Consider the following 26876-nt stretch of genomic DNA (forward strand, 5'->3'; position numbering starts at 1 on the left):
ATGTTACACGTTATTTACCGATCAGTTTAAAGAGAATCTGTATTGTTAAAATCGCACAAAAGTAAACATACCAGTGCGTTAGGGGACATCTCCTATTACCTTCTGTCACAATTTCGCCGCTCCTCGCCGCATTAAAAGTGGTTAAAAACCGTTTTAAAAAGTTTGTTTATAAACAAACAAAATGGCCACCAAAACAGGAAGTAGGTTGATGTACAGTATGTCCACACATAGAAAATACATCCATACACAAGCAGGCTGTATACAGCCTTCCTTTTCTATCTCAAGAGATCATTATGCACAGGCAGTGTGCATAGAGGGGCCAGGAAAGGGGAGATGCATCACAGAACCACAACACTGAAGAACTTGGCAGCCTTCCAGACACAGGCTGACAAGTCTGACAAGAGAGAGATAAGTTGATTTATTACAGAGACTGTGATAGTGGAAAGTGCTGCAGTAAGCCAGAACACATTAGAATAGCTTTTGGAACTTGTAGGATGATAAAAAACAGGATGTAATTTTTGTTACGGAGTCTCTTTAAGACCTGCCTGTAGCTGAAGGTAAAGTCAATTTGTGTGCATTTTGCAGTTTTTAGTGGAGCTCCTATTGCTGTTTTAGTGGAGTTCCTATTCAGGCTGTGTAATAGAAAAATATCTTAGAAATAAAACTCCAAATATTAACTGGAATTTTTTTTATAAGGGATGCCTGTAAATATACTTTTCATAGGTTGCTACATACCGGTAATCAAATACACCTTCCCCCTCAAAAAAAAAAAATCTTCCAAAGACTATCCTAACTTATGGAAGACAATTAAAGACTACTATTATTTATTTACTGCATGCTTACCGTTAATATTCCTCATGTTTTACCTTACTTTATGCATTTACCGCATGTTTTACCTCATGTAAAAATCTTTAAGAATTGCTAAAAAAAGAGGAAAATAAGTATTTTACCTACAAAAAAAATTTGCCTCACATAGCTACCAGAATTGAGGCCATTTGTGTGTTTTATTTCTGTTTTTGGTTAATTTTTTGGGTTGAAATTCTGTCTCTCTCTATTGCAATGAAACTACCATAAAAAATGATAAACCCCATCTGTAAAACCACACTGCATGGTTACAGATGGGAGCGTTTACCAACACCAAATCTAAAACAATTACAGCTTAATTAGACCATGAAGATGGCCTGCCATAGCATTGTTATGCTATTGTGGCCTAATTACCGGTGTCCGTTTCTTGATGGATCTAACAGTTGTGTATAAGAATTCCATAGAATATACTGTACTAAGAATAGCTTTATGGTCCCCCAACCCCCCCTACAGGTTTTACATCTGGGATCTGCTTGGTTTGCTTATGAAGTGGCCGTGTGCATTTAAGTGCATTTCTTATTTTGGTGTAAACAAGCTCTTAATAAATCAGTTCCCGAAAACAATTAGTATTTGCTAGTGTGGTGAAGGGCTCAAAAATGTTTTGTTTTCGTTTTTTTGTTTGTTTGTTTGTTTGTTTGCTGTTCTGTGTCCCCGTCTGAGAAATCCCTTCACTTCCTGCTCCCTACTTTGACAGGAAATTTGGAAATCTCTCCAAGAGTGAAAGGGAAATCATCAACTGAAACTTTAAAGTAGAATGGAGATTTAGTATTCCCGTCACGTTTTCATTATGTCCCTCGTTTCCATATTAAGTGAGGGGAAAATTCTCTATAGGTTATACTGAGTAGCAAGTGTAATAATGGAGAGAGCCCAGAAGACGTTGAGGAACCTCACGGACTACGAGGGGCTGGAGGAAGCCCCAGGTACGATCATTATGGCATTTTTTGTACTACTCAGGGTCAGGAAGTCGGGGTGGGGGATAATTGCTACCCAGTATAACTTATAGAGAATTTTCCCCGCCCTCACTTTAATATGGACACGAGGGACATCACCAGTAAGAATATGATGGGGATTCTAAATCTTCTCCATTCTAATAAAACATTTTTGGTTGATGATTTTCCTTTCACTCTTGGAGAGATTTCCAAACTTCCTGTCTAAAGAGGGAGCAGGAAGTGAAGGAATTTCTCATAGATGGGGACACAGAACAGCAAAAAAACCCCAACTAAACATTACCCCTACTACACTAGCAAAGCTCATTTTCCCTGTTATAGGGCTTTAGAAGACCATTATCACAGAAAATTGTAACATTTAAAGTACATACAAATGAATGTGCATTGTTCCCAGAGTAAAATGCACTATACTTTTTTTTCTATTCGTTTTTCCTAAAATGTGATTGATCTGACAGGTTTCGGACTGGCCCCACCTCCTCATGGGAGGGTCACAAGGGTTTTCTTTATTTACAAAAGCACTTACTGAATGGCAGTTGTTCAGTCCAACTGCCTAAATATTTTGCAAATGGGATGTAGCTAGAAGGCATTGTTATATACAAACCTTTCCACTGAGTGCTTTTGAAAAGAATAAAGGAAACACAGAGAATCCCCCATGAGGAGATGTACTGGTCCAAAATCTGTCAGATCTGTGAAATTTTTACTGCCCACTGTGAGGCCTCGTTCACATTGCGTTCCATTTACTTTAGCCTTCGCGTTTGTCGGTTTTTTTTTCTCCTCCCGGCTCTCGGGTGGGCGCTGCGGTTTTTGTAAAGCGCTTCAATAAGCGCTTTTTCAGAGGGATTGCGTTTGTTTCACTCCCTGACGCAAGTCGAGAAGTGAACTCTTTGACCCGGAAAATAATAAATACAATGTATTTATTCTTAAAAACGCAATTGCTGCACAAATCGATTTTGTGAGCGTTTTGCGTTTCTCTTATACCTTCCATTGCGGCGGAATCGCTTACAAAACGACCCGCGCTGATATAAACCTTCTCATAGACATTCATTGCACAAGCGTTTGGCAGGCGATTTTTAAAATCGCCTGCGTGTGAAAAAAGGCAGAAAACGCCTCCAGTGTGAACGAGCCCTAAGTGAGAGCAACAGAGGAACGAGCCCTAAGTGAGAGCAACAGAGGAACGAGCCCTAAGTGAGAGCAACAGAGGAACGAGCCCTAAGTGAGAGCATCAGAGGAACGAGCCCTAAGTGAGAGCAACAGAGGAACGAGCCCTAAGTGAGAGCAACAGAGGAATAAAGCAGCACTTTATTTACACTGGGAGAAATGTACATTTTATATGTGTTTATTTAAGATTTTACAATACAGGTAGTCCCCGGTTAACAAACAAGATAGGGACTGTAGGTTCGTTCTTAAACCTGAATCTGTTCTTAAGTCGGAACAATGTTCTATCTCTGTCCCCTGTACCTCCTCTGTGCCTCCAGTGTCCCCTTCTGTGTCACCTTTGCCCTCTGCACCTGCTTATACAAGTTTAAAATCCATTTTTTCTTTGATTTTTTTAAAATCGATTTTCTCAAAAACTACAAGTCCAATTTGAATTTTTTTTTGGCTTGTTCCCATGGAAGCACAGAATCCATGCAGTATGTATCGGCGGGTCGTTCGTAAGTCGGGGACTACCTGTATTTTGTGATATCGGTCCTTTAATGTAAATGATAACAAATTATATAAAATGATATTGTAGCCAATAAGCAGACGAAGGAAACCAAAGCCTCAGTTCTTCAGTGTCCTGGAGAAATGTAAAGGGGTTGGTTGCCAATGATGGGTCATGTCTAGGTTTGTAAGGCTCTGATTTGCTAGGCATGACCATGTGCTAAAGCAGGATGGGGTTGATTCACAAAGGTTACTTATTTTTCACCTTAACTGTAAGGAGTGCTAATGTATGAGATAAACACATAAGGAGAGATAATTCATGAGATAAATAGATAAGGAGAGCTAAACCATGAGTTATGCCAAATAAGGAGAGTTAAATCATGAGGAAGCCAGTTGAGTGTGGTGTGGTATAGGAGTCATGGAGAGAATCCGAAGACATAACAACAAAAGTTGTTTAAAGAGACTCTGTAACAAAAATTGCATCCTGTTTTTTATCATCCTACAAGTTCCAAAAGCTATTCTAATGTGTTCTGGCTTACTGCAGCACGTTCTACTATAACCATCTCTGTAATAAATCAACTTATCTCTCTCTTGTCAGACTTGTCAGGCCTGTGTCTGGAAGGCTGCCAAGTTCTTCAGTGTTGTGGTTCTGCTATGAACTCCCCCATCCAGGCCCCTCTCTGCACACTGCCTGTGTGATATTTAGATTAGTGCAGCTTCTCTCTGTTCTATTATCTTTTACAAGCTGGTAAATCCTCCTCTGAGCTGGCTGAGCTTTCACATAATGAGGAATTACATACAGGCACAGCTGTCTGCACTCTGCAGGAAGAAATAGCCTGACACTTCAGTGGAAGATAGCTGCAGGGGGAAAGAAACACACAAATGATCTCTTGAGATTCAAAAGGATGGCTGTATACAGCCTGCTTGTGTATGGATGTATTTTCTATGTGTGGACATACTGTACATCAATCTACTTCCTGTTTTGGTGGCCATTTTGTTTGTTTATAAACAAACTTTTTAAAACTGTTTTTAACCACTTTTTATGCGGCGAAATTGTGACAGAGGGTAATAGGAGATGTCCCCTAACGCACTGGTATGTTTACTTTTGTGCGATTTTAACAATACAGATTCTCTTTAAGTGAGACCTTTAATGACTAATTGTACAAGATTCTTTTGCAAGCTTTCGAGACTTTAGGTTTCTTCTTCAGGCATGTTTCAGAGCTGGATCAGAACCGTACAACATACTGTCACATACACAGGCTAGTATATTACAGTATTTTGTATGGTTCTGATCCAGCTCTAAGACATGCCTGAAGAAGAAATGTTGTACAATTAATCATTAAAGGTCTCACCTAAACAACTTTTGTTGTTATATCTTCTAAATCATGAGTTAAGTTAGATAAGGAGAGGTAAATCATGAGTTAAAGTGAACCAGAGATGAAGCACCCTCATGTATTTTACCATATATATCAGTGGGAACATTAGAGAAAACACCTACCCTGCTCTCTGCTTCATCCTTCACTGCTCAGCCTGCTTGTTATCAGCCCTGATAAAATCCCTGACTGAGCATTCAGTCTGGCTTTGCTCAGGAATCATTATAGCTGAGTCATTATAACAGAGCCAGAAGGGGGAAGGCTTGGGCTTGAAAAGACATCAGAGAAGACAGACTCAGCTATAATGGTTCCTGAGCAAAGCCAGACTGAATGCTCAGTCAGGGATTTTATCAGGGCTGCTAACAAGCAGGCTAAGCAGTGAAGGATGAAGCAGAGAGCAGGGTAGGTGTTTTCTCTAACGTCCCCACTGATATATATGGAAATATACATGAGGGTGCCTCATCTCTGGTTCACTTTAAGTCACTTAATAAGAAATAAATTGTGAATTAATAATTAAGGTGAGATAATTTAACAGAAAAGCTTTGTGAATGAGGCCCTATGAGTAATCTGAGACATGACCATCACTTTTGGTGGCCGAGTCTGCCCTTTTAGCAAATTACTTTGTTGGTTGGTGCTGTGTTGTTGCTCTTTCACTGCGTATGACTGAATGGCGCCCCCCTCTGCACACGGCAAAGCTCTGTACCACAGGAGGAAGAGAAAGGAGCCTGGTCCTGGCTTAAGAAGCGCGTGAGCACCCAAGTCAAAAAGAAAGATGCCCAGGACAAAACAGACGCTGGAGAGGAAAGCGAGTTCTCTTTGTAAGATGATAAGCATAAAAAAATAAAAATGACATCAATTCTGCTACAAGCAATCGGCCTGTACTAATTCACTGGCATAACCACGCTACCAATGCCCAATCAATACACTCCAATCTGCCATTAATCATTTGCTTATCTATCAAAGATTAACCAGATTCCCCTGATCAGTATTTAATTCAGTGTTAAAGTCTAAGCTAACATCACAATCTTGTGCTGCTACAACAATGTATATTAGTCAATAGATGCAGTAATAGAGGACAGCATGACGTGGTCACAGGAGGTTAGTAGGACTTAAGATAGCCATCACTTAATGGGACCCGAGCACCATTTTTAAGTTCCCAGGGCAGCTTAACAGCAAATTAAAAATGCTTGCTAAAATGTGGTTAATTATTAAGAAAAACTTTCATTACCTCATCTTTTTACAAGGGATAATAACAAGTAGAATGTTTCTAGTTCCTGTACTTTTTCCGATCAATCTTCTATCCTTATGTGACATCATCATCCTCCAATTCTTGTTCCCTTTGACGCAGTTTACCATTCAGCCTCAGACCCTGAGGGAATTCTGAAGGCATTCAGCACTGCAGGCAAAGTAACCTTTTGGATTGGTTGGTGACTCCACACACAACACAATTTTGATTGTGTGTACAATCGATACAATTTGCGATCACCTATCAGATCAGGTAGCTGCCACCAATTTGCATTAGCGTGCGAATACGCAAATCTAACTCTAGCAAGTCCTGTAGGGAAGAGAGTTATTTCAACAACCTTTCTAGAGAAAGAAAAATATAACAATATCAAAAAAAGAGTTAGGGCCTGTACACACTGCTGCGCTTGCACGGCGGTTTTAAAATTTTAGATTTTTAAATCGCAAAGCCTTCATGAAAATAAAAAAAACGCATCGCACCAGTGTCGCATCACTTCCTATAGAAAGTGACTGGATTGTGACAAAAACACTTCTTTTCAAACTCAGTTCAAACTAAACTGAAGGGGTACTCTGTAGCACGCCTTTAAGTGCATATTTTCATGCGATGGCGCAGGTGAATCCGGACCACCTTATTCAAAGCCACCATCAAAAAGCAGAGCTAAAGAGAACCAGGCACCAAACTGCCTAAAGAGCATTACGATCAAAGCTGATTCGCCGCATTCCCGTGGCAGAACGAGGTAATGATCCCCCCAAAATCCCGAGGCAAAATTCTGCCCAGAAATGGATAAAGCCTGCGAAGTGGCGATCAGGCTGCATAATTTCATGCACCTATTTAAAGCCCTTCTAAACCTAAACCCCTCCTGACGCCTAATCCTAACAATATAAACCCCTTTCTAAGGCCCGGTTCACATTAGCGTTCGCTATCCGGATTTTCTGGATCTGATCCGGATCGCATACTGTACAAACGGAACGTACGTTCCGCATAGCAATGTAAAGTCTATGCGAACGTTCACACGCATCCGTTCCGTACGTATTGGAGCCGGATCGGATCCGGACTCCGGACTCTTTTCCAACATGCGCTATTTTTTGGGTCTGGATCTCCGGCCCACGCACCCGGACCGGAGCCGGACCTGAGCCTGACAGCACCATCCGGAACACAGAAACCAATGGGAAACGGAAGGCACACAACACACTGCCTACAAACACCTGACGTTCTACCCCACTTCCTATGCGTATCCAAGCGGCCATTTCGGATGGGGACACATGGGCCAAGCATGTCTGGAGTGGAGCAGCAGTGACAGATGTGCTGGAGCTGTTTGGCAGAATATCGGAGGTGGAGGTGATGCCTACAGCGGAGGAACCTGATTCTACAGGTGCACCAGGTGCACCTTCTGCTGACCCCAACATTTTTTTATTTAAATTTAACTATTTTTTTCCCACGGATCCGGATGGCAGCCTGATGCATGCCTGATAGAAACGGACCGGATCCGGATCGGAACCGTACGGTTCTGATCAGGATCAGGTCCTGATCCGATCAGGATCCGATCAGGATCCGGTCTTTTTACTTGCCAAAACGCAAGTGTGAACAGGGCCTAAAGGTCTGTCCCTAAACTCCTCCCCCTACTTATTAACTCTAACCTCCCTCTAACCTATCTCTTAAAGTGACGCTAAAGCGAAAAAAAAAATCATGATATAATGAATTGGTTGTGTAATACGGATAATTAATAGAACATTAGTAGCAAAGAAAATAGTGTCATATTTTTTATTGTCAGGTATATAGCTTTTTTTTTTAATAACATTGCATCATTCTCTAATAATTGCAGTTTCCACGATACACTCAGCATTTTAAATGATTTTTACAGAGCAGGCTGGTGACCCTTTGAACTTTTCTCTGCAGAAAAACCATAAACAAAGAAGAAACAATGAAAGACAGTTATGATAAGTGCTTCAAACGACAGTGCTGTCCAGGACTTTATAAAGTTGCAGAGCTCAAAGACGCTGTTTTGCGTAGATAACAACTGAGACTCATATCTCTGCTGCAAATGTTTTATTTCTTAGCTGTACAACACATACAAATCATTATATCATAAATTTATTTTCACTTCAGATTCCCTTTAACACCAACCCTCCTACAAGTTCACCTAACCTTTACCTCTAGGCCCCGTTCAGACTGCAGAACGTAGACCGCAACGCATGCGGACCGCAACGCGTACGAACGCACGCCATCCGCGTTTGTATGCGTTGCGTGGCTGATCCCATCACTGAAAAGTGAATGGGACAGCCATGCGTTTTTACAAAAAATGCGTGCAGCATGCGTTCCCGGACCGCACAGGTCCGGAACGCATGCAGTGTGAACATCAGACATTGCACTCTATGCAATGTCTGATGTCGTGCGTGTTGGCCACCTGCACGCGTTTCCAAAACGCGGCTGGAAACGCGTGCAGTGTGAACGGGGCCTAACCCTAGCCAGCAGTAAAAGTGAAAGTTATTTTTTCAAAAAGTGATAGTTGGTGATAGTTGGTGCTTGGCTATACAATAGCATTTTGCCAGCCCCATAACTAACCAGCACCAAAAACTTATAGCGGAGCGCCTGAGCCCAAGATACTCAACTGGTGCTCGGGGGACAAGCAAGGGCATCATATAAATTCCTCAGAATAGAGCTAGTATTCCTTCTTCATGGTGCTTGAGCGGCCACACCTATCAGACTCCAGCCCTGGGTAGCTAGCATTGTTAGGAGTTCACCAACGGCAGCCTCCAGGTAAGTCAGCAGGCCTGTAATCAGCAACCAGCTCTTCTTATCTGTTCTGTGATTGCACTAACTGTGCCAGCATACACTACAACAAATCCTGCTGCTTCTGTGCTCCACCAATGTCTGATCTCACTATAATCATTTTATGTGTTGTCATGTCAATATTTATATAAGCATGTTGCAATGGTAGCGGAAAGCCTGAAACCAAGGAATGATCCACCATACTAATGTGGATCAGATGAGGGGCGGCGCTGACAGCAAGTACAGCCAGTGCTCTATGTGAAGATGCAGTGTGTAGTTTATTATCACTACAGGGTCCCTTTAAAGTGTACTTGAGATGGCGCCAAAGCAAAAATTCATACATACCTGGGACTTCCTCCAGCCCCGTCCGGCCTGATCACTCCCACGCTGCTGTCCTCTATTGACTGCAGCCTCTGCAATTGGCCCCAGTAAGTCGTCCAATCGGGGCCAGACCGGCTGTGTGCATCCCCATTGTGCAGTATTCCCCAGACCAGAGGACTTTCGGGGCAATTTGCGGAAGCTGCCGGCAGCGGGGGATGGCGGCAAGGGAGCGATCACAGGCATGAGGGGGCTAAATTTTTGCTTTGGCCCCATCTCAAGTACACTTTAAGTAAACCCTAAGGGATAGTTCACACTTGGAGTGCAAATTGCAATTGCGCTGCACAACATTTTACATTTTTACTGCCATTTGCAATTCCTGTTCAATAGAATGAGAATCACAACACAATCGCCCCTAAAATGCTGCATGCAGCCAGTTTGCGATCTATGCAACTTGTAAACAATGCAGTGAAAATGATCCCATTGGGATACATTAGTCATAGCACTTTGCTGATCACTGGCACTAAAAAACTCCCGAGGGTGAACCAGTCCTTACTGCCTTGGATAAATAATTGTAGACTAATGTTATGTGTTGGTGATGGTGGCACTTGTAATTAAATAATTAATTAATTAATGTCTGGTTAAAGTTTTTCACAAGAGGGGATATGTAGCTGAAGACATAAAGAGTAATAACAGATGTTTTCTTTTTGTTACAGGTCACACTCATCCATACCTGGTAGGTGACTTAGGAGAACCATGAAGATAAAAGTGAATCTGTCATTCAACATTTAATGAATTGCTAAATGTTCTCCTACAATGCAAATCTCCAGTGACTTAGGGAGGGAGTAACATTTGGCCAATCAAATGAGTGTGTGTGTGCGTGCGTGTGTGTGCGTGTGTGCCTGTGTGTGTGTGTGTGTGTGTGTGCGTGTGTGCGTGTGTGCGTGTGTGCCTGTGTGTGTGTCTGTGTGTGTGTATGTGTGCGTGTGTGCGTGTGTGTGTGTGTGTGTGCGTGTGTGAGTGTGTGTGTGTGTGTGTGTGTGTGTGTGTGTGTGTGTGCGTGCGTGCGTGCGTGTGTATATAGTGTTGCTCGGATAGTGCTTTTTAAAATCTGAATTGATCCGGATCTGGATACCTAGATATCCGGATCCGGTTCGGATATCCGAATCCAGCCTTTTAGATATCCACGTGAACGCGGATATCCGGTTGCATTATCCGTGGATATCTGGATAGAAAAACCGGAAGTGCCCTTTAAATAGCTTTAAAAGGTGTTTTTAGGGTAAATGAGGCATGTATCATCATTATTTTGCAAAGGGGAACACTAATTGATGATGTGGGGACTTAAAAAAAAATGGCTGTCAATTAACATCAGGCCTAGTTTCCAGTCAGCGGTCGTGCAGCCCACATTGTGTCCAAAGTCCAACCGCACATCTGGGACATGACAGTTTTCAGCCAAGACACCTCCAAAAAATTACGCAGCAATTGTGTTTTGGATTAAATATAGGTGGTATCAGTGGCCTGTGGCACCCTGGCCTGGCGGTGGGAGCTGCACAGGCAGCAGGAGCAAGGCAATGCAGCAGCAGCAGGTGTAACATATGCCAGGAGCCTGCCGGACGTGGCACGTGGCACTTGGCACGTGTCACTTGCCAAGTGTCACGTGTCACTTGGCACGTGTGTCACGTGGCACTTTCCAAGTGCCACGTGCCAAGTGACATGTGCCAAGTGACACGTCCCTCGTGATAAGTGACACGTGCCACATGCGAAGAGACACGTGCCAAGTGACAGTCAGACAGCAGAGGAGAAGACACTAGTGCACACTAACACATTAATGAATTAACAATAATGTAGTGATAGTGAAGGGGTTAATCACTGAGCTTGTCACCGTGTAAAGCCCTTGCCCCAGCAACAGCACAGCAGCTGTGCAGCACACACTCTAACTGTCACACTATGAGATAATCAATCAAGCTAAATAACGATTACTATAGAGTAGTGAGGGGGTTAATCAATGAACAGCTTTAGGTTTATAACTGTGTACAGGCAGCCCTCGCTAGGCCACCAGCACTGCAGCATGTCTCTCAGGAAGCATTCAGCAAGCCAGAACGATCTGTCTCATCATGCGCCGATATCCGGGTCATGCTTCAAACTATCCGCAGATAGCTATGCGGATTTCTATAGCTATCCGGGATCCGGAATCTGATCCGGATAGCGTAAAAATGGTCGGATATCCGGGTTGCGCTAATTACCAAGAGGTAAACCATGCCTTTCATCAGCAAAGAGGGTGAATAATTAGGAGTGTGTTTTCAAAGCCATGCAAAGAGGGTGAATAATTAGGAGTGTGTTTTCAAAGCCATGCTTTGAAAACACACTCCTAATTATTCACCCTCTTTGCTGATGAAAGGCATGGTTTACCTCTTGGTAATTAGCGCAATAAAACAATTAGAGGTTACTGAACTTTCTGCGGATGGGGACGGTCGGCAGGTCTGCTCAAACAGGCCAATTTAACAACTTTGAATGTAAAATACAAGGTAAAATTAAAGTTTATTTTAATAATGAAACAGATAGTCGGCATACATTTTTCATGTGCTATAGAAATGTCCTGAGTGAAAAAAAGGTGCTCGGTTCACTTTAAGCATTCCCTGGCAGTCTAGTGGAATCCCATTTCCCCTTTAAGCATTTCCTGGTGGCCTAGTGGTACCCCCACACACTTTCTGGTGGTCTAGTGGAATCCCCTAACCCCTTTAAACATTCTCTGGCAGCCTAGTGAAATCCCACTTCCCTTGAGGAATCCACGTTTCCCTTTAATTCCTTGGTGGTCTAGTGGTTGCACATCAGCGTAATACACCCTGGTTAGTCCACCACCTGTTTAGTCCACCACATACTGAAATCTGATAATAAGGCTATGGTTGATTATGTAAAACATTACAGCCTGGTGCTGTGGCACCCAAATAGAGTTCGGATGTTTCTGAATTGAACAAAATGGTGAAATGACGACGTTTTCTTGTTTAAAGCTCAGGCAATGTTTCCTGTTTTATTGTTGCAGAAGGAGAAGGTGACGTGTACGATGATGTGGAGACCGCTGACTTCCCACCTCCTCCTCTAGAGTAAGTGTGACGAAATGTAATAAGATTGCCATTGTTTGACATCAGTCATTTGTAGGAAGTCTGTCAGCAAAGGAAGGGCATATGGATCTGCAGTCATTTCTTGAATAGATATATAGGTCATACCGGTAGCTTAGTATGGCAGCACCTGAGTTAGAAATGTGCAGACTGACCATGTTAAAGACTTATGCTGAATGGATAAAGACGTCACTCTCGGTGATTGTTCAGCATCTGCAGTGTAAATTGATAAAGTAATAGTGACTTTTCCAGCATCTCAGTGTGCTTTAAATCTGTCATCAAGGATTGTAAGTACAAATCATAGCGCATACATGTAAAAAAGGCGTGCAGAAAAAAGGGCGCTGGGTTTGCCGGCAGTAGAATCTCACAAATATTAGTGATATCTTACTACTAAATCCATAGTAGAATATTGTTATTATGTACGTTATTATGTTTCACTATTGCTAAACCTGACCCTACTCTCACACAGAACCCTTCCCTAACCTCCCCCCAACCCCGGTGGTGCCTAACCCTAAAATCCCCCCTGGTGGTGCCTAACCCTTCCTCATGGTGCCTAACCCTAACATCCCCCTAACATCCCCCTAGTGGTGCCTAAGCCTAACCCCCCCCCCCGTCCCCAGTGGTGGTGCCTAACCCTAACCAAATATTTACATAAATGTCGCAACATTAACAGGAGGCAAGTGTAGTCGGGCAAGCATAGGATCAAAACCAGAACATCAGATAATATAGCAGGCAAGAGAATAGTCAGATAGGCAAAGGATCGATACCAGGAAGTCAGATGATCAGGAACAGGGAAAAAGAACTGACAGCCAGATAAGCAAGGCAACAAGAACAATGATCTAGCAGTTCACTAATAGCAGAAGCAACCTAAAGGCCCGTACACATGCCTGACTCGAGTCTGTTGAGGCGGTTTGTTGAGGCGTTCGTTAACGACCGCCTCAGACAATAATCAGGTATGTGTTGGGCAGCCCCGGACAGCCAACCCCCAAACCACAAACTATCCGCTTGGCAGTCCTACTCACCCCCAGCGACGCCAATCCCATTGTTCGCACCGCTCCCCAGCCTGCTGAGTAGTGTCATGCACGTGCCACTTGTCGTCCCTCCGTCGTCGTCCCGCATAGCAACACAGCATGTCATTGACTACACAGCCGCCACGCATATGTTTGCAGCCTGGCCCAGAGATGTCACCCAAGAGGATAAGGTCCTGATCCCTGATGGGCAACATCTGTCAAAAGTGTGTACGCAACTTTAACCACTTCAGCCCGCAGGTGTTTTCACCTCTAGGACAGAAGCAATTTTCCCCTGTCAGCGCTCCTTCCATTCATTCGCCAATAATTTTATCACTACTTGTCACACCAAAATGATCTAGATCTTTTTTTCACCACCAATTAGTCTTTTTTGGGTGGTACATTTTTCTAAGAATGATTTTATTCTAAATGCATTTTAACAAGAATAATAAGAACAAAATGGAAATAAAATCATTATTTCTCAGTTTTCAGTCATTATAGTTTTAAAATAAAACGTTCTACTGTGGATAAAATCCACACATTTTATTTGCCCATTTATCCCAGTTATTGCAATGTTTAAAATATTTCCCTAGTACAATGTATTGCGCAAATATTTTATTTGGAAATAAAGGTGCATTTTTTCAGTTTTGCGTCCATCACTAATTACAAGCCCAAGCTCAAGATAATAGTAACATATATTCACAACATACATATTAAAACGTTTAGTCCCTAAGTTAACTATTTATGTATTTTTTTTTAAACTGTAACTTTTTATTTTATTTTTTAAAATGTGTTTTTTTTTTGTTAATGGGCAGGGGGGGAGGGGGTCAATCAGTTTTTATTCAGTGTGTATTGTTGTTTTTGGTTTTTTTTTCTTTTTCTACTTTAATTTTACTTTCTGGCCACTAGTTGGTGCTAAGCACTCTCCTGGAAGATACCAGGAAGTGCGAAATGTATTTTTTTTACATTTCCTGATGTGGCTTTTCATGAATCAAGTTGCCTCCTAATTGGAGACATCTTGATTCATTCACAGGTGATCGTTTTGCCTCGTTCCTCTTCCGCAATAGATCCCCTGTAGTAGTGGCGGGGAACGAGCCGCCTGCACGCGGCTATGCGTGCGTGGCGGCCGCAACACCAAGGGATGGATATATTCATTCAGATTGCCTTTGAGTGGCGATTTTTGGACAAATATATCAGCCCAGATTGGTTTAAGTGGTTAAATATGCCGCATGTTGGTCATGTGAATGTCTGGAATGTTAACAAGATTCTACCCACATGCAGAAGTGCATGATTCCAGAATGCAAAGTGAGACATCGGCTGGTGGACAGCAGGAGTCCATACAGATGTTCACTAGTGCTGCCACCAGCAGGAGACCAAAGGCACCGATCATGACACCCTTCTTGTCTTCAGCAAGTGTGTCCAACATCCCCCCTCCCATAACACTTGTGGATTTGTTTCTTTCCTTATCATGTGCAGCCACCATCTCCCCTTCCCAATAACAAGTACAGCTCCTTCTGTCCCATAGAAAGTGCGATCAGCAGTTCCCTATCCCCATAACCCCATCCTTCTGTCCTATAGCAAGTGTGGACACCTCCCTAACCCACAGGGGTCGAACTCCAGTCCTCAAGGGCCATATCCAGGCCAGTGTTTAGGATGGACTGAGAAATGGAGAAATGTCTTCTACTTGTTCAACCACACCTTTCCTGACTTAGTCCCATCAATTAATTTGAGCTGTGCCAAAAATGGGTGAAGACCTCAGCCCCTGAGGACTGGAGTTCTACATCCCTGCGGGCCTAACCTAAAGCAAGTATGGCTATATCATATCTCCCTCTCCCAGCATGCAAAGCCTGACCAGCATATTGCCTCTTCCATAAGTAGTGTGGTCAACATGGTTCAATCCCCCATCCCACAACAAGGGTGGCCAGCATAGCATATTTTAAAATACAGTATTACAAGACCTTTACATTCATATGTGTATGTTATGACCAGTAAGTTAAGCAGCAGATTGCATTTACTGTTTAATATGTTCAGGTTAACAGTGAACACAAAAACAAACACTCTAGGAAAATCACCGGACTACAAGACCTTGAAGAAGATGGAGAAAGAAGAGAAAGAATTCAGGAAAAAATTCAAGGTAACATTATGATAAAGAGTTCCCTTTATTAAACTACCGGTATGTAGACACACTGGGTAAAACTGGTAGAAGCAAGCAACCGATAAGGACCTCATCCCCCTTTTTTATCAAAAATAATTATCTGCTCTCCATACAATATACAGTATATTATAAGAAAACTGCAGCAGTGGCCAATGGTGTTATTTTGTTTTGGAAACCAATGTAGTTAGACAAGATAGGGTCCATTCACTAAGGTGAACTATCGAATTATCTAACCAAACTGGTCCAAAGGTTTAAAAAATGTGTACAGCCTTAATGTGGGTCATAACGATCCGGGAAGCTGTGCTGCATGCAACTGATAAGCTTTCTTAACTAAGGCAAAGTGCAACACAGTCTATTAACTTTTTCAGTCATTCTCTGTCTAGCACATCATTATTTGTTTATATTCACCGTGTATTATTGTGTTATTTGTACAGGTGACTAATCAAGAGTTTCTGTGCTGTGCAGTTTACAGGTGATATCAAAGTCCTCTCTTCAGTTCATGTAACACCAAACCTGACAACAAAGAAATTTGGATCCAAAGATTTAACCTTGAAGCCAGGAGAAACCCTGGAGGTTATACAGCACACAAACGACTCCACACTTCTCTGTAGAAATAGTGATGGCAAATGTGAGTACACACCCACAGAGGTCACTTGACTCATTTCTCCATCTATATATATAAAATAGGATGTGTGTGTGTATGTATGTGTGTATGTGCCGCGATCACTCGAAAACGCCTTGACCGATTTGAACGAAACTTGGTATACAAATCCCTTACTACCTGGGATGATATGTGCTTACCTGGGCGGAGTTACAAAGAGCAAATCAGATTTCACCCATTCATGTCAATGGAAAAAATGTAAAAGGCTGCCATTCTCACAGTAATCATGCCAGACTCCCCACACTTGGCACAGTTGGTCACTTGGTGACTAAGGTTACAAATCCAGGAAAAATGGGCGGAGCATAAAACAGACAATCGAATGTCAGCCATTCATTTCAAATGGGAAAATGTAAACTGCAGCCATTCTTACACACTTAATCACAAATTATTGATATTAAGATACCCAAAGCTCATAAACTTGGTAATTGAGTGACTGTATGTCAAGGTTAGAAAAAGTGGGCGGTGACAACAACTAATTTTTTAGATGGGAAAATATAAACTGCAACCATTCTTACAATGTTAATGGCAGGGGCCTCAAACCTGATACAGTCAGTCACTGGGGTCCAAATTCACTAAAGAGGGTAAAGCCACAAACAGCCAATCAGATTTGTTAGATTGATTTTAGCCATTCTGTTTTTGCAGGGTTCTCAAACTTGACACAGTTGGTCACTGGATGACTGGGATTAATACTCAGGAAAGTGGGTGGAGCCTACAACAGCCAATCAAAATTCACCTATTGATTTTCAAGGGGAATATTTACATTGCTGCCATTCTTACACTCTTAATGGCAGAGGCCTCAAATCTGGTACAGTCACATAGCCCCCAACCGCCCCGTTTTTGTCGGGATGGTCCCGATTTTGGGGGGCCCTCCTGCTGTCCCGCGCTGCCCCCGCACCCCCTTGGTCCCGGCCGCTGGGGAGAGAGGAGGGAAAAAAACGATCGAGGCACCAGCCCGGGGATGCGTATGCGGCATGGATGGCCGCCGCCATTTAATTTCTCCTTCCCTCCCTCCTAATGTGCCCCCAGTGTCCCCCCTGCCTGCAGAGTAAAAAAATGTGCAGCGAAGCGGGCTTTAAATCTTACCATTGCCTCTCCGCTGCGTACCAGGATCTCATTTGGTCCTCTCGCTTCCTGCTTCCTGTGACGTCACAGGAAGCCAGAACCCGAGAAGACCAGATGAGATCCCGGTGCGGAGAGGCAATGGTAAGATTTACAGCCTGCTCCGCTGCACATTTTTTACTCTGCGGGGGAGGGCCACAAACAGCCAATAAGATTTGTTTAATTTCAATGGGAAAATGCAACGTATTGATGCCAAAGACCCCAAAGCTCATAAACTTGGTCATTGAGTGACTGTATGTCAAGGCTAGGAATAGTGGGCGGATCCAAAAACAACTAACCTTTTACATGGGAAAATATACACTGCAGCCATTTGTACACTGTTAATGGCAGGGTGCTCAAACTTGACACAGTTAGTCACTGTGTGACTGGGATTAATGTTCAGTAAAGTAGGTGGAGCCTACATCAGCCAATCAAACTTCACCTATTGATTTTCAAGGGGAATATTGAAACTGCTGTCATTCTTACACTGTTAATGGCAGAGGCCTCAAACCTGCTACAGTCGGTCATTGGGTGACTGGGGTTCAAATTCACTAAAGGAGTGGAGCCAAAAACAGCCAATCAGATTTCTTTGCTGGATAAACAGCTTCCATTCACACAATTTTGATGCCAGGAACCCGAAAGCTCACAAACTTGGTCATTGAGTGACTGTTTGTCAGGTCACAAAAACTGGGTGGAGTCAAAAACAGATTTCCCTGGCTAAATGTAAACTGCAGCCCTTCTTCACTTAATGCCAGGGTTCTCAAACTTTGCACAGTTGGTCACTGGGTGACTGGGATTAATATTAAGAAAAGTGGGCGGAGCCTAAAAAACCTAATCAAAATTCGCCTGTTGATTTTCAAAGGGGGATGTTAAAATTGCTGCCATTCTTGGACTGTTAATGGCACAAGCCTCAAATCTGGTACAGTTGGTCATTAGGTCACTGGGGTTCAAATTCAGAAAAATGGGTGGAGCCACAATAAATCAATCAAAGTTGTTTCATTTCACAGTGAAAATACAAATTATTGATGCTAAGGACCCCAAAGCTCACAAACTTGGTCATGGAGTGACTGTGTGTCAAGGTTACAAGGTTACATAAACTGCAGCCATTCTTACACTGTTAATGGCAGGGTTCTCAAACTTTGCCTAGATGGTCACTGTGTGACTGAGATTAATATTCAGGGAGGTGGGTGGAGCCTATAATAGCCAATCAAAATCCACCTGTTGATTTTCAAGGGGAATATTTAAATTGTTGCCATTTTTACAGTGTTAGTAGCAGATGCCTCAAACATGCTACAGTTGGTGATTGGGTGACTGGGGTTTAAATGCTGGAGAGGGGCAGAGTCACAACAGCCAATCTGATTTGTTTAATTTATTTTTTTTTTCAACTTTCTTTTTATTGAAAAGGCTTAAAGTCATGGTACAAAAATACACATTTCCATTGAGCAGGTTAACAGAGAAAAAATTAAAGAGGTAGGAACATTAGCTTTATCCTACTCTATACATGTCGACATAGATCTGCCAATACTGCTGGTGTTATTCTATTAATGCATTACATGAAGTTTTGGCAGGCATAAAGCATGACTTGGTCTGTGCGTAAGAAAAACAAAGGATAACGAAGTATATCATATATATATATATATATATAACAACAAACTTTCAATTCCATTAGCATATTTCCATCTCTATGGGTTAGTTAGGGTCGCGTGTGCTGCTTTCCTGAGTCCAGGGTTCCGTGTGGTGTTGGAGGGGGGGTCAGGGGAGGGGGGGTCGTGGGGAGATGGGGAGGTGGACGTCATGACTAGTGAGACGAGGTCCAGGCCGACCACTGGCTCCAAGTGCTTAAAAATTTATCTGGTTTGTCATTTATTGAGAAAGTGATGTGTTCCATAGAGTATATCTCTTGAACTTTGAGAATCAGGGTTGCCCTATTGGGGAGAGAGGCTCCCTTCCAGGTTTGGGCTATTAGGGATTGTGCTGCGTTGCAGACGTGTGCTATAAAGGCGTTATGCCCTTTAGGGACCCGTGAGTTGTGTCTGTGGAATAGTGCCACCCATGGGTCGGCCTGCACCTCAGAGTCTAAGACCTCAGATATCAAGAGGAAGCACATCTCCCAAAAAGTCTGGACATGGGGGCAGCTCCACCAAGAGTGGACCTGGTCAGCCTCGCGGCCGCATCCTCTGTAGCAGGAGTTGGTGGATATCAGATTCCATTGGTGCAACCTAGAGGGGGTTCGATACCAATCGTATAAGATTTTGTATGCTCGTTCTCTATAGATACAGTTAAGGGAAGACTTGGCCATACTATCAAAGATGGAGAGCCAGCCCTTGTCCTCTATTGTTTTGTTTAATCTGGCTTGCCATTTTCTCATGGGGATAGTTATCTCATCTAGGGTCTGATACCATATGGTTGAGTATATATCTGATATGAGGCCTTTTTCTGCGTAGTCCTGCAGGTACATTTTTTCCAGATGTGACAGTTCGGAGTGTAGGCCTGCCCTATGCAGATGAGTGGTAAAACCTCTTAATTGTAGATAGTGGAAAATTTCAGATGGAGGTAGGGGATATTTAGCGGTTATGGCCTGCCATGACATCATTTCCCCTCCCTCCATGAGGTCAGCTATTTTGGTGATCTGATTGTCCGTCCAATTATGCCATTCTGACATTTGGGTGCCAGGAGGGAAGTCTAAATTACCGAACAGGGAGCCCAGCGGGGAGGGTCTGCTTTCAAATGATAATTTTTTAGATATTTTTTTCCAGAGGGCAATTGTGTGCATAATTATGGGGTTATCCGATAGGCCAGGGATGGCCGGTCGGGGGGTCCAGATTAGGGCAGAGATTGGAAAAGGTGCAATAAGTGATGCCTCTATATCTACCCATCTTGTTCTGCCTATGGGAGAGGCCCATTGCAGTGTTTGGGCCATGCGGGCCGAGTAGTAATATTGGAGGAGTTGGGGGGCTCCAAATCCTCCCTGGGTCTTGTTTCTGGCTAGATATTGGTATTTGATTCTAGGGGGTTTATTATTCCAGATAAACTTTGTGATGTGAGACTGGAGTTTTTTTATATCCTTTGGGAGGATGGGTATGGGTAGGGCCCTGAACAGATATAGTAGTTTGGGGAGGAGGGTCATCTTGACCGCTGCAATTCGCCCGGTCAGGGATAGTTGGTAGTGTGCCCATTCATTTAAGAGACCATGCAAGTTAGATAACATAGGAGTGTAGTTGGCTCTATATAATTGATCTAGCTTGTGAGTGAGATGAATCCCTAGGTATTTAATCCCTTTTTCTCTGAATTTGAATCCAAATGATGAGGCAAGAGCCTGCTTCTGTATTTCAGTCAAGTTATAGGCCACCCCCTCTGATTTAGTTTTGTTGATTTTGAATCCAGAGAGACCACAGAATCTGTCTATGTGTTGGTACAGGATGGGAAGTGATACCTGATTTGTTTAATTTATATGGGAATATACAAATTATTGATGCCAATGCTCACAAACTTGGTCATTGAGTGTTTGTGTGGTAGGGTTAGGAAAAAGTGGGCGGAGCCAACTCCAGCCAAATACATACCCGGGCAACGTCGGGTCATCAGCTAGTCTATATATATATATATATATATATCTATATATATATATATATATATATCTATATATATATATATATATATAAAATCGGATGTGGGTGTGTGTGTGTGTATGTATGTATGAATGGATGGATGTATGTGCCGCGATCACTCGAAAACGCCTTGAAAGATTTGAATGAAACTTGGTATACAGATCCCTTACTACCTGGGATGATATGTTCTGGGGGTCTCGCGTCCCCCTGCTTACCTGGGCGGAGCTACAAACAGCAAATTTCACCCATCCATGTCAATGGGAAAAATGGAAAAGGCTGCCATTCTCACAGTAATCAAGCCAGAATCCCCACACTTGGCACAATTGGTCACTTGGTGACTGAGATTACAAAGGAAATCCAGGAAAAGTGGGCGGAGCATAAAACATCCAATCAAATTTCAGCCATTCATTTTTAATGGGAAAATGTAAACTACGGCCATTCGTAGACTGTTAATCGCAGGGTTCTCAAACTTGGCACACTTGGTCACTGGATGAATGAGATTAAGATTTAGGAAAGTGGTTGGAGCCTACAACAGCCAATTAAAATTCACCTATTGATTCTCACACTGTTAATGGCAGAGGCTTCAAACTTGCTACAGTCGGTCATTGGGTGACTGGGGTCCAAATTCACGAAAGGGGCGGGGCCACAAACAGACAATCAGATTTCCTTGGTGGATAAACTGCTACCATTCACACATTCACACATTTTTTATGCCAGGAACCTGAAAGCTCACAAACTTGGTCATTGAGTGACTGTGTGTGAAGGCTACAAAAAGTGGGCAGAGTCAAAAACACAGTTGGTCACTGGATGACTGGGATTAATATTCAAGAAAGTGGGTGAAGCCTACAACAGCCAATCAACACTCACCTATTGATTTTCAAGGGGAATATTTACATTGCTGCCCTTCTTACACCCTTAATGGCAGAGGCCTCAAATCTGGTACAGTCAGTCACTGGGAGACTGGGGTTTAAATTCTGAAAAGGGGGCGGGCCACAAACAACCAATCAGATTTGTTTAATTGCAATGGGAAATTGCAACTTATTGATGCCAAGGACCCCAAAGCTCATAAACGTGGTCATTGAGTGACTGTATGTCAAGGTTAGAAATAGTGGGCGGAGCCAAAAACAACTAACTTTTTACGTGGGAAAATATAAAACTGCAGCCATTCTTACACTGTTAATGGCAGAGGCCTCAAACCTGCTACAGTCAGTCATTAAGTGACTGAGGTTCAAATTCACTAAAGGGGCGAAGCCACAAACAGCCAATCAGATTTCTTTGCTGGATAAAATGCTTCCATTCACACCATTTTGATTCCAGGAACCCGAAAGCTCAAAACTTGGCCATTGTGTGTCAAGATTACAAAAAGTGGGTAGAGTCAAAAACAGATTTCCCTGGGAAAATGTAAACTGCAGCCCTTCTTCACTGTTAATGGCAGTGTTGTCAAACTTTGCACAGTTGGTTACTGGGTGACTGGGATTAATATTCAGAAAAGTGTGTTGAGCCTTAAAAACTAGACGGCTTGCTGTGCCAGCATCTCTTCTTTCCCTTTTTACCTTCATACAGCCTTAAAAACTAATCAAACTAAACAATTCCTGTTGTTTTTCAAGGGGAATATTGAAATTGCTTCCATTCTTGCACTGGTAATGGCACAAGCCTCAAACCTAGTAAAGTTGGTCATTGGGTCACTGGGTTTAAAATTCAGAAAAGGGGACGGAGCAACAACCAATCAGATTTGTTTCATTTCACTGGGAAAATACTAATTATTGATGTCAAGGACCCAAAAGTTCACAAAATTGGTGATTGAGTGACTGTGTATCCAGGTTACAAAAAAGTGGGCGTAGCCAAAAACAAATTTTACTGGGAAAATATAAACTGCAGCCATTTTTACACTGTTAATGGCAGAGTTCTCAAACTTTGCCCAGATGATCACTGGGTGACTGATTTATATTCAGGGAAGTGGGTAGAGCCTATAATAGCCAATCAGAATTAATTTGTTGATTTTCAAGGGGAATATTGAAATGTCTCCATTTTTACACTGTTAATAGCAGATGTTTCAAACCTGCTACAGTTGGTCATTGGTTGACTGGGGTTCAAATGCTGGAGAGGGGCGGAGCCACAAACAGCCTATCTGGTGATTTGTTTGATTTCTATGGGAATATACAAATTATTGATGCTAAAGACCCCAAAGCTCACAAACTTGGTCATTGAGTGTTTGTGTGTTAGGGTTAGGAAAAGTGGATAGAGCCAACACCAGCCAAATACATACCCAGGTAACGCCGGGTCATCAGCTAGTATGTAATAATGATGCTTTGTAAAAATATTCAAGCTGCATCCTGTGAATGTTAATGTTATTTTGAATCCTACATAGAAAACCTACAGCACTTTCCTCACAGTGCCATTTGAGGGGGGAGTGTTCAGGACTGCCATGGTGTGTCATGCTTGCCCAGCATGCTTCCAGGACAGAAGTAGAGCTCAAGTGTTGTAATAGTTTAGTTTAGTTCCCATTGGTTGGTAGACTGATTTTCAATTTGTATAAAATTCATAGAATGTGGCTTCAGCTGATCAATTCAAAATAAGGTTTAACCTTACATTTAACTGTCTTTTCCTCAAAAATGTGAAATTATGTCACTGTAAATATAATAACGCATTTGTTTATTACTTTATTTAAAAAAAATATAAATATACTGTAAATATATGTGTGTGTGTGTTTCTGCATATAAGACGCTCTGGACTATAAGACGCATGTAGGTTTAGAGGGCAAGAACCGGGGAAAATATATATACTACACATGGTGCATCCATGGTCCAGAAGCGACTTGTAGATGTTCTCCCCCAATTATTGTGTCCTCCTGTGTCCCCCATGCGTCGCCTTCTGTCCCCATGTGTCTCTTTCTCTCCCCAGTGTATCCCCTTCTGTTCTCCTCGTCTCCTCCTCTGCCCCCATTTGTCCTCCTTTTCCCTCCGTTTGTCCTGCACTCCCCCCGTGTGTCCTCCACTGCCCCCCCCCCCATTTGCCCTCCACTCCCCCCATGTGTCCTCTTCCACTCTAATTTGTCCTCCACTCTCCCATGTGTCCTCCTTTGCCCCTCGTTTTTAACGATCAGTAGAGGCAGCATGGCTCACCTAATTCATGGCTCCAGCGGCGTTCTCCTCTCTCTCACAGCTCCCCTAGTGTCATCAGCAGAAGCCAGCACTAGAGGAACAGTGAAGGAGAGGTGAGGTCTCCGATCACCGCTAGAGCCATGCTGCTGCTTCTGATAGTTATACAAGGGGACAAACAAATAATTTTGGAAGTCTTTGTATGTCTGTAAATTTTTTATCTAGGGGTGGGAACAGGAGGGTGGGTGGGGTAGGAAATCTGCTTATTTCTATACTCAGATATAAATGGTGAGATTGGGCATTGCTGATCATCTCATGTCTACCATGGCTGAAGTTTTTATTTTTTACTTGTACATTGTACATTGCAAAGAACAGTATCATTTTTGTGGTATATATTGGATTTCACAATCACAATATATTGTTTTACAGATGGTTATGTATCAAGAAGTAACGTATTTGATTAGTAAGTATACTTTTAATGTTTCATTTATTTCTTTTTTTCACAACATTGCAATTTGACAAGAGAACAAAAGTAGAACAGCCCTTTTCATTTTTGACTTGTAAATGAAATATACTCAGGGGTCTAGTCCTGGGAAAAGAAGTGAGTGGACTCACCTGGAGAACTTCTGCGCGGTGCGCCAAAAATGGGCGTGGTCAAGCACACCGTGGGCGTGGTCATGGGTGGGGCCAAATATACATGACCTTAGCAGTGATGTAAAAGGTCTGCCAAGGAAGTTTGAGCTCTGCTGTAGTGTATCCCCCAAAAATAGATGTAATCTCACAGCATTTCACCAAAAAGACACATAATCTGGTAGAAGTTCCTCCAAAATACAGATAATATGGAAGTGGTTCCCCCAAAATAGACAATGTGGCAGCAGCAGTTCCACCAACATACACATAATATGGAAGCAGTTCCCCAAAATACGCGAAACCTGGCAGCGGATCACCCAAAATACACGTAACACCCAAAGGACATATAATCTGGCAGTAGTGGTCCCCCAAACATACACAATCTGGCAGCAGTTCCCCAAAATACACGTAATCTGGCAGCAGCCGTTCCCCTAAAATACACATAATCTGGCAGCTGTTCCCCAAAATACATAACAGCGATTCCACAAAAATGCAGCAGTTCCCCCAAAATAGGTACCCCCAGGTAGCCAGGTCTATAGGTGTCCCCAGTATAAGTAGCCATGAGTATAGTAGTCCCCAGTATATGTAGCCAGAGGTATAGTTGCCTAGTATATGTAGCCAGGGGTATATGTGCCCAGTTTATGTAGCCAGTGGGATATGTCCCCAGTATATGTAGGCAGGGGTATATGTCCCCAGTATATGTAGGCAGGGGTATATGTCCCCAGTATATGTAGGCAGGGGTATATGTCCCCAGTATATGTAGGCAGGTGTATATGTCCCCAGTATATGTAGCCAGGGGTATATATGCCCAGTATATGTAGGCAGGGGTATATGTCCCCAGTATATGTAGGCAGGTGTATATGTCCCCAGTATATGTAGGCAGGGGTATATGTCCCCAGTATATGTAGGCAGGTGTATATGTCCCCAGTATATGTAGGCAGGGGTATATGTCCCCAGTATATGTAGGCAGGTGTATATGTCCCCAGTATATGTAGGCAAGTTTATATGTCCCCAGTATATGTAGGCAGGTGTATATGTCCCCAGTATATGTAGCGAGGGGTATATATGCCCAGTATATGTAGTCAGGGGTATATATGCCCAGTATATGTAGGCAGTTGTATATGTCCCCAGTATATGTAGCGAGGGGTAGGTATATATGCCCAGTATATGTAGGCAGGGGTATATATGCCCAGTATATGTAGGCAGGTGTATATGTCCCCAGTATATGTAGGCAGGTGTATATGTCCCCAGTATATGTAGGCAGGTGTATATGTCCCCAGTATATGTAGGCAGGTGTATATGTCCCCAGTATATGTAGGCAGGTGTATATGTCCCCAGTATATGTAGGCAGGGGTATATGTCCCCAATATATGTAGGCAGGTGTATATGTCCCCAGTATATGTAGGTAGGTGTAAATGTCCCCAGTATATGTAGGCAGGGGTATATGTGCCCAGTATATGTAGGCAGGTGTATATGTCCCCAGTATATGTAGGCAGGTGTATATGTCCCCAGTATATGTAGGCAGGTGTATATGTCCCCAGTATATGTAGGCAGGGGTATATGTGCCCAGTATATGTAGGCAGGGTATATGTCCCCAGTATATGTAGGCAGGTGTATATGTCCCCAGTATATGTAGGCAGGGGTATATGTGCCCAGTATATGTAGGCAGGTGTATATGTCCCCAGTATATGTAGGCAGGTGTATATGTCCCCAGCAGGGGTGTATCTGGGTTACATAGCGCCTATGGCAAACACTGAAATTGCGCCCCCCCCCCTTACCCCATCAGACCACCTTGTCCCATAATAACAGCTTATTTTCTTGCAATGATACAAGTCTCCCCAGTATAGGTTGCTAGAGTTAACCCCCAAGTAAAAGTAACCAGAGGTAGCACCCTAGTATAGGTAGACTCATGTTTACATTGCCCTCCCAGTATATGTAGTTAGAGATGTCTCCCCAGTATAAGTAGCCTTCTTTAGCAAAAGTGGTAAGAGGTTCCCCTCAGTATAGATTTGGCAGGTGCCCCCCAGTATAAGTAAACCTTTCCAGTATAGGGAGTGAGAGATGTCCTCCAGTATAAGAGCAGGCACAAATGCCTGAGAGGCATCCTTCAGTATGGTGCTGAAGCATGAGGGAGGAGAAGGCAGCCATGGCGCCCATGGGGCTGTGGCGCCCATGGCACAAGCCATGCCTGCACCCCTCTAGATACGCCTCTGGTCCCCAGTATATGTAGGCAGGGGTATATGTCCCCAGTATATGTAGGCAGGTGTATATGTGGCCAGTATATGTAGTCAGGGGTATATGTGCCCAGGTAGCCAGGTGTGCCCCCACCCGGAGGGAGCAGAGCAGGGAAG

The 26876-nt window shown here is 43.0% G+C and overlaps 1 protein-coding gene across 5 annotated transcripts in view; it reads left to right on the forward strand.

Annotated features, from left to right (window-relative positions):
* Positions 1-26876, forward strand: part of FYB1 (FYN binding protein 1) — a 226512-nt gene that overhangs the window by 191956 nt on the left and 7680 nt on the right. For 4 of the 5 annotated variants that reach the window (XM_068250375.1, XM_068250401.1, XM_068250391.1 and 1 more), the window contains exons 12-17: positions 5521-5643; positions 9872-9891; positions 12196-12256; positions 15310-15412; positions 15899-16061; positions 24325-24358. In XM_068250375.1, the coding sequence (XP_068106476.1) occupies positions 5521-5643; positions 9872-9891; positions 12196-12256; positions 15310-15412; positions 15899-16061; positions 24325-24358 (504 nt within the window). The remainder of the gene's footprint in view (positions 1-5520; positions 5644-9871; positions 9892-12195; positions 12257-15309; positions 15413-15898; positions 16062-24324; positions 24359-26876) is intronic. The other variant, XM_068250408.1, reaches the window with a different exon arrangement.

Source organism: Hyperolius riggenbachi, chromosome 1, assembly GCF_040937935.1.
Source record: "Hyperolius riggenbachi isolate aHypRig1 chromosome 1, aHypRig1.pri, whole genome shotgun sequence".
Taxonomy (NCBI): Eukaryota; Metazoa; Chordata; class Amphibia; order Anura; family Hyperoliidae; genus Hyperolius; species Hyperolius riggenbachi.